This window comes from Neovison vison, chromosome 1, assembly GCF_020171115.1.
Source record: "Neovison vison isolate M4711 chromosome 1, ASM_NN_V1, whole genome shotgun sequence".
Taxonomy (NCBI): domain Eukaryota; kingdom Metazoa; phylum Chordata; class Mammalia; order Carnivora; family Mustelidae; genus Neogale; species Neogale vison.
In genome coordinates this window covers 91,267,239-91,279,582 of record NC_058091.1, presented here as the reverse complement: position 1 = coordinate 91,279,582, position 12,344 = coordinate 91,267,239, and the positions used below count along the sequence as shown (strand labels likewise).

At 39.2% G+C, this 12,344-nt stretch overlaps 1 protein-coding gene across 2 annotated transcripts in view; it reads left to right on the top strand.

Annotated features, from left to right (window-relative positions):
• SUPT3H (SPT3 homolog, SAGA and STAGA complex component) overlaps positions 1-12,072 on the top strand; it is a 524,138-nt gene extending 512,066 nt beyond the window's left edge. For both annotated transcript variants that reach the window (XM_044252039.1, XM_044252029.1), the window contains one exon: positions 11,932-12,072. In XM_044252039.1, the coding sequence (XP_044107974.1) occupies positions 11,932-11,973 (42 nt within the window). In that variant the 3' untranslated portion in view covers positions 11,974-12,072. The remainder of the gene's footprint in view (positions 1-11,931) is intronic.
• Positions 12,073-12,344: the final 272 nt, after the last annotated feature.

Below are 12,344 nucleotides of genomic sequence, written 5' to 3'. Positions count from 1 at the left end.
CTGGCTCCTTTGTCAAAAATTAATTGACCATATACATGTAGGTTTATTTCAGGGTTCTCTATTCTGTTCCATTTATCTGTATCTGTTTTTATGCCAGTACCATACTGTTCTGATTACTATAGCTTTGAACATAGTTTGAAATCAGAAAATGTGATACATACAGTTTTGTTCTTTTGTCTCAAGATAGCTTTTGTTATTCAGGATTTTTGTGTTCCATCCTTGGGTTTGTATTTTCTATTTGTGTAAAAGAAAAAAAAGAAGAAGAAGGCAGCATTGGAATTTTGAATAGGATATGATAGGATAGGATTGAATCTGTAGATTGCTTGGGGGTAGTAACAGACATTTTAACAATACTAATTCTCCCAGCCCACAGATTCAGGATATCTTTCCATTTATTTGTGTCTTCCTCAACTTCTTTACCAATGTTTTATGGTTTTGAGGGTAGATATCTTTCATCTCCTTGGTTAATTTTTTCCCAATGACTTTATTGTGTTTGATCCTATTGTAAATGGGATTGCTTTCTCAGTTTCCCTTTGAGATAGTTTATGGTTTGTGTACAGAAACACAACTGATTTTTGCAGTTGATTTTATATCCTGTGTTAGTGAATTAATATATAGCTCTACAATTTTTTTTTTTTTTGCTGACATCTTTAGGGCTTTCTATGTATAAGATTATATCATCTGCAGAATATTATGCAGCCATCAGAAAAACCAAAATCTTGCCATTTACAAGGACATGCATGGAGCTAGAGGGTATTATGCTAAGCAAAATAAGTCAATCAGAGAAAGACAATTATCATATGATCTCACTGATATGAGGAATTTGAGAAACAAGACAGAGGATCATAGGGGAAGGGAGGGAAAAATGAAACAAGATGAAACCAGAGAGGGAGACAAACCGTAAGAGACTCTTAATCTCAGGAAACAAACTGAGGGTTGCTGGAGTGGAAGGGGGTGTGAGGGATGGGGCAGCTGGGTGGTGGACATTGGGAGGGCATGTGCTATGGTGAATGCTGTGAATTGTGTAAGACATGAATCACAGACTGTACCCCTGAAGAAAAATAATACACTATATGTTAGTTTTTTTTAAGTTTATGCCATCTGCAAACAGATAATTTTACTTTTTCCTCTCTGAATTAAGTGCCATTTTTTTTTCTTGCCTAAATGCTATGGCTAGGACTTCTGCTACTTGCACTACTGTCTGTTCCCCATCTTAGAGGAAAGGCTTTTAACTTTTCACCATAAAGCATGACGTTAGCTTTGGGTTTGTCATAAATGGCCTTTATTGTGTTGAGGCATGTTCTTAGTACACATAATGTGTTGAGAGTTTTTATTATGAAAGGATGTTGACTTTGGTCAAATCCTTTTTTCTGTACCTACTGAAATGATCATATGGTTTTTACTGTTTATTCTATTAATGTAGTTTGCCATGTTTACTGATTTATGTATGTTTAATCACCCTTGTATCTCAGAGATAAAACTTCACTTGATCCTGATGTATAATCCTTCTAGTGTGCTACTGAATTTGATTTGCTAGTAGGTTTCTCAGGATTTTTGCATCTGTGTTTAGCAGGGACATGGCCCATGTGATATTGTGATTTATGAGAGACTATGGACTCTGAAAAACAATCTGAGGGGTTTGAAGTGGCGGGGGGGTGGGAGGTTGGGGTACCAGGTGGTGGGTATTATAGAGGGCATGGATTGCATGGAGCACTGGGTGTGGTGAAAAAATAATGAATACTGTTATGCTGAAAATAAATAAATTTAATTTAAAAAAAAGAAATATGTATTTGATCTTCATCCCTGTTTTGGGGACAGAGCTCCTAAAGCCTTTGGAATTTCTCATGGGCTGTACAGGTATCTCTTGTTATGTCAGTGAGGTGACCTCTAGAGTGCACCTAAGGATGGAGGCTGGTTACCAGTGGAGCCAATCATGTGATTAGGGGTTGGATCTTTCCATCCTTCTCCCCAACCTCCCAAGAGGGAGGAGAGCCTGGAGATTAAGTTTGGTCACCAGTGGCCATAGAGTTAATCAATCTTGTTTATGTAACAAAGTCCATTTAAAAAAAAGTTGGGGTTCAGAGAGCTTCCATGTTGGTGAACACATGGAGATTCAGGGTGAGTGGCACACTCAGAGAAGGCATGGAAGCTCCACACCCTAACCTCGTACCTTGCGCTTTGCATCTGTTTCATCTGACTGTTCCTGAATTATATACTTTTGTAATAAACCAGTAATCTTATGAGTAAAATGTTCCTCTAAGTTCTGTGAGCCACTTTGGCAAATTAAGACCCTCAAGTCTACAGCTGGTCAGTCAGAAACACAGGTGGTAACCTGGACTTATGATTGGCATCTACCACGTGGGGGGCAGGGAGGCAGCAGTTTGTAGGACTGAGTCCTTAACCTGTGGGGTCTGATGCTCTCTGTAGATAGATTTGTCAGAATTAAGTTGAATTGTAGGACACTGAATTGGTGTCCAAGAATTGCTTGTTGGTGTGGAAGAAAAACCACATTGGAATTGGTGACCAAAGTCTTAGACTGTAATTTTCTTTTCTTATAGTGCCCTTGTTTGGCTTTCATATCAAGATAAGGCTTGGCTGTAAAGTGAGTTTTAAAGTGTTTCCTCCTCTTCAATTTTTGGGTGTTTGAGAAGGATTGGTATTAATTCTTTTTTAAACGTTTGGTAGAATTCATCAATGAAGTCTTCTGAAGGTCCTGGGATTTTATTTGTTGGAAGATTTTCTATAACTGATTCAGTCTCTCTGCTCTTATTGGTCTGTTCGAATTTTATATTCATCTTTTTTGTATTTTTTAATTTTTACTTAAATTCAATTAATTAACATATAATTTACTATTACTTTCAGAGATAGAGTTCAGTGATTTATCAGTCTTACGTAACACCCAGTGTTCATTACGTTATGTGTCGTCATTAATGTCTATCACCTAGTTACCCCATCCCTCTCTACCTACCTTCCCTCCAGCAACCCTCAGTTTGTTTCCTATGTTTAAGAGTCCCTTATGGTTTGTCTCCTCTCTGATTTCATCTTGTTTTATTGTTTTCCTCTCTTCCCCTATGGTCCTCTGTTTTGTTTCTTTAATTCCACAAGTCAGTGAGATCGTATGATAATTGTCTGTCTCTGAATTTTTTGCTTAGCATAATACCCTCTAGTTCCATCCACATTATTGCAAATGGCAAGAGTCAAGCAGAGAGAGTCAGTTATCATATAGTTTCACTTATTTGTGGAGCATAACAAATAACACCGAGGACAGGGGGAGATGAGAGAAGGGAGTTGAGGGAAATTGGAGGGGGAGATGAACCATGAGAGACTATGGAATCTGAAAAACAATCTGAGGGTTTAGAAGGAGCAGGTGTGGGAGGTTGGGGGAGCCTGGTGGTGGGTATTATGGAGGGCACGTATTGCATGGAGCACTGGGTGTGGTACATAAACAATGAATTCTGTTACACTGAAAAGAAATTAAATTTAAAAAAAATTTGTCACTTATACCTAAATAAATCTGAAGAACAAACAAATAAAAAAAATTCCTTTTTTTTTTAAAGATTTTATTTATTTATTTGATAGAGTTTACAAGCAGGCAGAGAGGCAGGCAGAGAGAGAGGAGGAAGCAGGCTCCCTGCTGAGCAGAGAGCCCAATGTGGGGCTCAATCCCAGGACCCCGGAATCATGACCTGAGTTGAAGGAGAGGCCTTAACCCACTGAGCCACCCAGGTGCCCCAAGATTTCTTATTTTTGATGGCTAAATAATATTTCATTGTGTGTGAGAGAGAGATTGTGTGTGTGTGTGTGTGTGTGTGTGTGTGTGTGTGTGTGTAATCTTCTTCGTCCATTCATCTGTCAGTGGATGTCTAGCCTTTCCATAGTTTGGCTATTGTGGACATTGCTGCTTTTCAGTCTTGGTAAGTGTTTTAGCAGTTTTCTAAGAATTTATCCATGTCTTCTGAGTTACCGGATTTGTTTGCATATTTTCATAGTGGTCACTGATGATCCTTTGAATGTCTGTGAGATATGTTATAATGTCTCTTCTTTTATCTGTAATTTTATTTGAGTCCTCTCACTTTTTTTTTTAGTCTAGCTGAAGGTTTGTCAATTTTCTTAATTTTTTCTTCAGAAAACCATCTCTTAGTTGTTGATCTTATCTACTGTTTTCCTATTCATGTATTTCTGCTGTTATTTTTATTATTTCCTTCCTTCTTCTAACTTTGGGCTCAGTTTGTTCGTCTCTCTCTAGTTCTAAGAAGTATAAGGTTATATATATTTTTTGAGATTTATTTATTTGAGGGGCGCCTGGGTGGCTCAGTGGGTTAAGCCACTGCCTTCGGCTTGGGTCATGATCCCAGGATCCTGGGATCGAGTCCCGCATCAGGCTCTCTGCTCAGCGGGGAGCCTGCTTCCTCCCCTCTCTCTCTGCCTGTCTCTCTGCATACTTGTGGTCTCTCTCTGTCAAATAAATAAATAAATTCTTTAAAAATCAAACAAACAAACAAACAAACAAAAAAAACGAATGCAAAAAATCCTGCAACACAAGATTAGGAGTCATGTTAAAAAAAAAAAAAAAAAGATCTTAGACCCTGAGATCCTGACCTGAGCTGAAGGCAAGGCATAACCTACTGAGCCACCCAGGTGTCCCTATATTTTTTATTTTGAATCTTTCTTTTTATCTGAGTACAGACATTTACTGCTATGAACTTCTCTATCAGATCTGCATTTGCTACATTCCATTAGTTTTGGTATGTTATGTTTCCTTTTTGGTTTGTCTCAAGACACTTTATTTCCCTTTTGATTTCTTCTTTGACCCATTGACTATTCAGAAATGCATTGTTTATTTTCTATTTATTTGTGAGTTTTCCAAATCCTTCTGTTACTGATTTCTGGTTTCATACCATTGTGCCCAGAAAAGATACTTGATAAGATTTCAATCTTCTTAAAATTTTTAAGCTTAGTTTATAACATAACATATGATCTGTCCTGGAGAATGTTCTGTGTGCACTTGAGAATATTTTGTATTGTTTTGCTGTTTGATGGACTGTTCTATATATGTCTGTTAAGTCCATCTGTTCTAAAGTGTAGGCCAAGTCCACTCTTTCCTTGATGATATTAGGTGTGGATGATCTGCCCATTGTGAAAGTGGGATGTTGAAGTCCATTTCCTACTATTTTTGCATCAGTGTGTTTTTGCCTCCAGATCTGTTAATAATCATTTAATATGTTTAGGTGTTCTGATATTGGGTGCATATACATTTATGATTATTACAGCCTCTTGATTAATTGCCCCCACTACAGAATGACCTTTCTTATCTCTGTTACAGCCTTTGACCTAAAGTTCATTTTTTTCTGTTATAAGAATAGTTACCACTATCCTTTTTTCTTTCCATTTGCATTTCTTTCATTTTCAGCCCATGAATGTCTTTAAAGCTTAAGTGAGTCTCTTATAGGCACCATATAGTTGGAATTTTTTTTTAAATCTTTTCAAGCACTCTGTGTCTTTTGATTGAAAAGTTTAAACCATTTACATTTAAAGTAATTATTGAAAGGTAAGGACTTAACTGTTGTCATTTTGTTAAGTGTTTTCTGATTGTTTTGTAGTCTTTGGTTCTTTTCTTCCTCTCTTGCGGTCTTTCTTTGAAAATTGATTATTTTTTTAAGATGGTATGCTTTGATTCTTTTCTCATCATTTGTATATTTTGTATAGGTTTTTCTTTGTGATCATCATGAGGCTTTCATAGTAAATCTTATAACAGACTGTTTTAAGTTGAAAACAACCTAACTCCCATTGCCTGAAAAAATTCTACACATTTGCTTGCCTCCCAGTTGTATGTTGATGTCACAATTTACATTTCTTCATATTGTAAAACCATTAACAAATTATTGTAGCTATAGTTATATTTAACACTTTTGTCTTTTAATTTATATACTATTGTCTAGTGATTTCCATGCCACCATTGCAATATTGAGTATATTGAATTTGTCTATATATTCACCTGCATCAGTGATTTTAATACTTCCATGTATCCATGTTACTAATTAGCACTCATTTGTTCATCGTAAGGAACTCTCTAGCATTTCTTGTAAAGCAGGTCTAGTGTTGACCAATTCCTTTAGCTTTTATTTGTCTGGAAAAGTCTTAACTCTACCCAGGAACTACTTTCCTGGGTTAAGTATTCTTGATCGGCATTTTATTTTCTTTGACTACTTTTTTTTTTTCCAATTTATTTATTTTCAGAAAAACAGTATTCATTATTTTTTCACCACACACAGTGCTCCATGCAAGCTGTGCCCTCCATAATACCCACCACCTGGTACCCCAACCTCCCACCCCCCCCGCCACTTCAAACCCCTCAGACTATTTTTCAGAGTCCATAGTCTCTCATGGTTCACCTCCCCTTCCAATTTACCCAAATTCCCTACTCCTCTCTAACGCCCCTTGTCCTCCATGCTATTGGTTATGCTCCACAAATAAGTGAAACCAGACTACTTTGATTATATTATCCCAGTGTATCCTGAATGATTTCTTCTGAGAAATCTGATAGCCTTACCAGGGTTCCCTTGTATGTGATGATTCTTTTTTAAACTCTTGCTGCTTTCGGAATTCTCTTTTTATCTTTGATATTCAAGAGTTTGATTATGTTGTCTCAGTAAAGATCTCTTTGGGTTGAATCTGGGGATCTTTAAGTTTCATGTATCTGGCTAGCCATCTTTCCCCAGAGTTTGGAAGTTATCAGCCATTATTTCTTTACATTTTCTGATCCCTTCCCCCTCTCTTCTCTATCTAGGACTCCTATAACATGAATATTGTTTTATTTAATGGAGTTCCATAATTCACACAGGCTTTATTTTTTTTTATTTTTATTTATTTTTTCTGCTCCATATGGATAATATTAAGAGATCTGTCTTCAAGTTCACAAATTCTTTCTTCTGCTTGTTTGAGCCTGTTAATGAAACTCTCTGTTGCATTTTTTTTTTCATTTCATTGACTGTATACTTCACCTCCAAAATGTTTTTATGATTTCTCTTGTTTGAACCCCTCATTTTATTGTTGCATTATTTTCCTAAGTTCATATTGTTCTCTGTGTACTTTCAAATCTCACTGCCCTTCCTTAAAATAATTGTTTTGAAATCTTTTTCAGGTAACTCACAGATCTCCATTTCTTTGGGGTTAATAACTTGAAAACTATCAAGCACCTTTGGTGGTGTTGTGTTTCCTTATTTCACATCTCTGTGCCTTTGCATTAATGTTTGCTCATTTGAGAGAGGAGTCACCTCCTCCAGCCTTTTAGATTGATTTTGGTGGGGAAAGACTCAACAGAAAGTGGCTCTGAGGGTTCTGGCTGAATAGGGTGCTGTGTCTCTGGGTCTGGAGAGGGCACACAGCATAATCTGTACACCTACATCAACTGAGATCAACATTGACAAAGACTATAGGGTTCTTCTTTGACCAAGACTGCAGAGATCCTATAAGCAGCAACAGTGACTAGGGCTGTTGGGGTTCTAGGTGGAAGAGACTGATGGGGTCTTCCTATTCTCCTTTTTTTTCCCCTGTGGCAGGGAGTTCTATCCAAGGGGAATGCCTTTTGGTACCAGGTCTGGTGAACCGGCACCCAGTACAGCAGTGAAACCAGGGGTCCTGGGGCCCAGATGCACTTGTTTTGATGGTAGTTCAAATGTCTGATGAGCATGCATGGGCAGATCTCCAAGGAACCAGAATCAGAGACTCTGGGGATCACCACAGTGATTTGGATCCCACAATGGGGGCACGCAACAGTGGCACAGGTTCTGGGATGACAGGATACAGCAGTGTCTTGGGCCCAGGATGAGGGGTGTAGCAGCAGCATGCCCTGGGGATGGTGGGTCAAAGCTGTGACTCAAGGCACAAGGGGCATGGCACAGAGCTGTAGCATTACAACCCACTCATGGCAAGTCAGTGCCATGGCTTAGGACCCAGAGGGTGGAACAGAGAGCAACAACAGCAGCATCACAACCTAGTAATGGCAGGTCAAAGCCACAGCTTGTGACTCCAGGGATCAGTCACAGAAAAGCAGCAGGTCAGCCCCAGTGATGGCTGATCAAAGCCATGACTTAGAACCCTGAAGGCAGGGCATAGACAGCAATGGCACTTCTAGTTTCACAAATGAAGTGAAGTGAAGTGAAGTGAAGGTGCTGTGGCATCCTAGTCCCAGAGAGTGGGGCACAGCATCACCACAGCAGTCTCACCACAGCAGTAACTCCAGTAAGTCCCTGGTGAGGAGACACAGCAGTGAGGAGACACTCAGTGTTGGTGCAGACTGGGAGTGCTCAGTGGCAAAGTCTACCGATGGCCATGGCAGTGATGCTCCTCTCCTTTTCCCATCAGGTCTAATCCCTCCAAAGGGGTTCCTCTTTGCACTGAGCTTCTCTGGGCTGGGAGATGGAATGAAGCAGGTAAAATGCTTCTTAGACTTTTCTATGAGGCTGTGCTCAGTATTTGAGCCCTACAGGGCTTCTGCTGCTTCTTATAGTCTCAAGCTTTCCCAGAGCTGGTTTGTCTGTTTATAGTTGTTTATTGACTGTTCTTGTGGGGAGACAAGCTTTGGGACCTCCTAGCCAGCCATCTTGCCAATATCAGTCCCTACAGTGAAATCTTTGTTTTATTTCATTTGTTTGAGAAAGTGGAAAAGAATCAGGAAAGCTAGTAGTGGAGAATAAGTATAAATCCAAACTGATGGAAGGGGTAGTTTTATCTACAGTTAAACCTTTACTAATCAATTTAATGGTACAAATAACATAGGTCGTGTTTTGTAGTGTGTCTACCTTTTGTTTAAATATTAATCCTCTGCTTTTTAATATTGATTTCTATTCCTTAAAATCTACAATTTATCATGGCCCAAAAAAGAAGCAACAAACCCATTTAGGATTTAAATTTTTTCTCTAGCTTGTCTATATGCAGATAAGAAAAAAAGAACATATTTCAAAAGTGAAAACTTATGAGTTAATTTCTACCCATCAGTGCCTATAATGCCATAGGGAGAATATGTGTCAGCTCATCCAGTTAGATCGACATTCTGGTAGTAGGCCGTAATTTGGAACTGAATGAATATATGAATGTGTAAAATTGGGAGCTAATTTGATCCTCAAATTAGCCTATGAACTGCAGTTGGTCTTTGAAAGAAAAAGAAAATGATCTTTGCTGGTAACTTTAGAGATCCTAGCATGTCTAAGGATTTTAACAAATTCACAGAGGAGCAACTCATAGTTGAGAACAGAGCTTTTTTAAATAAGAAAGTTTAAGTGGTTTATTTCACACAGAAGCGGGGTTGTTGGGTTGAAGATGACTGCGTTATTGATTAATTTTTAGTAGCGGCAGAGGTGGTCCCAGCATTTCCCTGCCCAGGCCTGGCTTTTACTAAGTAGGAATATCTGTAAAGATACAGAAGCAGGGAGTCACTCATAGAATCTGACAGTAGAGAGTAAGCAGGATACAAAGTGTTCATGAGAACGTGGCCTCTGGAAGGCCCTCACACCAAGCAGTGTTTAAATTTAGTTTCAGCATTCACAACACAAACAGAGAGAAATTCATAGTTGACACAAAGATGAGCTGTCCTCATCCATCTTCCTTTAAAGTTGCTTACTCGGGAAAGGATGCCAAATTTGGGATGTTCCCATAATCACCCTCCACAGACAACATACATCCTTTGTACATCAAAAGGAAAAAGCTGTGACTCAGGCTGGAGGACCCCAGGGGATTGGTTTGCCGAAATTGCTCTTCACTAATCACATGCTTGTTTGTCCCTTCTCTATTTTAGAATTGGAATAGGAAGCACTTATTCCAGAAATCTGGGGCAGGTCTAAACTCTGGCTTTCTTGTTAAATGTGGCTACCCGAAGTCTCTCTAGTCTTGTAGTCATTTGCAAACAATAGTGACAAATCATCTGTGAAGGTGAATTGATCTTTGAAAAGTAACCTCTTCAGTACTCGACAGAACCATTTCACATGCCCACCCTGGAAAAATGAAACTTCGTAATTTCTCAGGTGTGCTTAGCCAAAACTCCGTCTTCCCTTGAGCCAAAACTGCTTTTTCAAGCAGGACTCACTTCAACCATTTACCTTTACAAGGAATCCAGCTCGACTCCCAGGTCCATTTATCTCCATGTAAACCATCCCCCTGCTTTCAATATTATGTTAACGGCTGTCACTGTGGTTGTAAAATTTCAAACATCAAGGTCAAGAACCTGAAAGTATGACTTTGGCATAAGCCTCTCTAAGGCAACTGTGGTGAGGGGATGGCGGGGGGCAGAGGGGGGTGCTGTTTCAAGACCTGAGGCTCCCCTGCCTGTGATTGTGGGAAGACACTCTATCCATTCCTGCAATTTATTTGTGGCTCTCTGAGGAGCTCATCTAATGCTGTTCTCCGGTGCACACTTGTAGGAGGTAAAGCTGGGCTTTTCTAGTCCTTCTTAGAATGTTTGCTTCCATCCAAGCATCCAGTGGCACAAAAAGTCTGACGATAATGAGCGAGCTCCTAGACAGAGCTCTGAGGGAGGAAACGTGGAAAGTGCCACTGTTTTTCTCATCCTTGAAATGCTGATCTGGAATGAGCTGAAGAACCACACGACCAGCCTCTGAAATGTCAGCCTGCGTCCCAAAGCCTGACAACCGTAGTTCGTCCTCAATAAGCTGAATGTTTGGAGGAGAGGTTTTGAAGGGAATTGAATTTTATGACGAACAGGAAGTTATGCAGAAAACCGTTTTTGTTTCGCCTCATGTAGGTAGAGGGCTTTCAGAAAAGCTTGCTTCCACTTTTCTCTCTTTTGGTGTAATTTTAAATGTAATTTAACCATTTTTAGATGTAAACTCTTCAGCCCCTCCACAGCATTATCTTACTCATAAAAACTTACTCTGTATTTCCTATAACGTGGCTGTTGAAGGTAAATATATTGGACTGGAAGTATGCAAACTCTAGCATCAAAGTTATTAGTCTAAAGGGAAAAAAAATCCTTAATAAGAGACTTTGTCATTTTTCTGCTTTTCTGAAAACAGATTGTAGAAAAAAATCCATCTAATTGAGGGTTATGAATTCTCTGGGTATGACTAGTTCTAGTTTAAATAATGAAAAATGTGGTGAAAAGGGTAATTTTCTTCCTAAGTCCTGGATTTTAGTTCTGTTTCATTCTGGGTTTCATTATGAGACTCAAGGCAAGTCACAAGAGGCCCTGTGTCGTCTAGCTCTTCTAGTGCTGAGCTGTAGAGTGTATCTTACAGGAAGAAAAAATCATGCAGTTTTACTTGATTTCCTGGAGTACATCATATTATTGCCACTAGTATCCATTTTCCCATTTTCTTTTATGGTACTATTTTATCCCACTATGATTATTCATACACACTCTATATGTACATGTGTATGTACATAAAATTATGTAAGATTCAAGCTTTCCATAACGTCCGCAATGTACAGAACTCCTTAGAGATCACTGTATTTTAGCGAGGAGGAAAGGCCTCTGCTAGTGTCTGTTTCCAAGCTTTTCACGGAGACTATAAATGAGGCCTGGGAAGGCTCTAACGAGTTAGTAATTTATAGACTATTAAGATAGTGAATTAGAAGTGATTCTTGAGCATATCCAATCGAGAACACATGTTTATAAAGGACAAACAGATTCAACACAACATGTCTCTGACCTAACCAAACCCAATCAATTAACAAAATGGGATCTCTTAGTTTGCATATCTCCCACTCCCCCCAAAATAGAATCGCTAACCACTTGTTAACCACACTGACTCTCTACCAGACAGAGTGATGGCCCCAGAAATGTTCAGATCCAGCACCCAGTTACAGTGTAGGCAGCAGAGTCTCCAAAACAGGAAGAAAGCCCTGCTTGCTTTTTTGCCTCCTTTCCTGGTTTGACTTGATGTGATAATTCATTGCAGATTTCTTTTTCTTTGACAGAGTGCCTACCGCAGGAATGGGATGGCTTTTCTGGCCTGCTGATGGGACTGTGACTGTAACAACAGGAAAGGCAATGTTATATTAAGGTGATTTCTGTTCCCCTCTTTGGACAAAATAAAATACAAGTTTACCTTCTCTGTATCCTCAGGAGTGGGTTGGTTTGTTGTGACTATCAACTGGCTGACTGCCGCTCTTTTTTCCAGCCCTCTCAATGCTTCGTCTTGTTTACTGGCTGGGCCGCTTAGCTAATTAATGGCAGGATGTTTGGGATAGTGTGTAGGTGGACAAGAATGCAGATCACACAATTTTGAAATTTTAATTTGGAATGGATTTACTACCCTCAGCTCACAGATCTTAAAAGCAGTGTCTTGTCCCCACCACCGTCTCCTGCCCCACCCCCCGCAGTGTTTAGT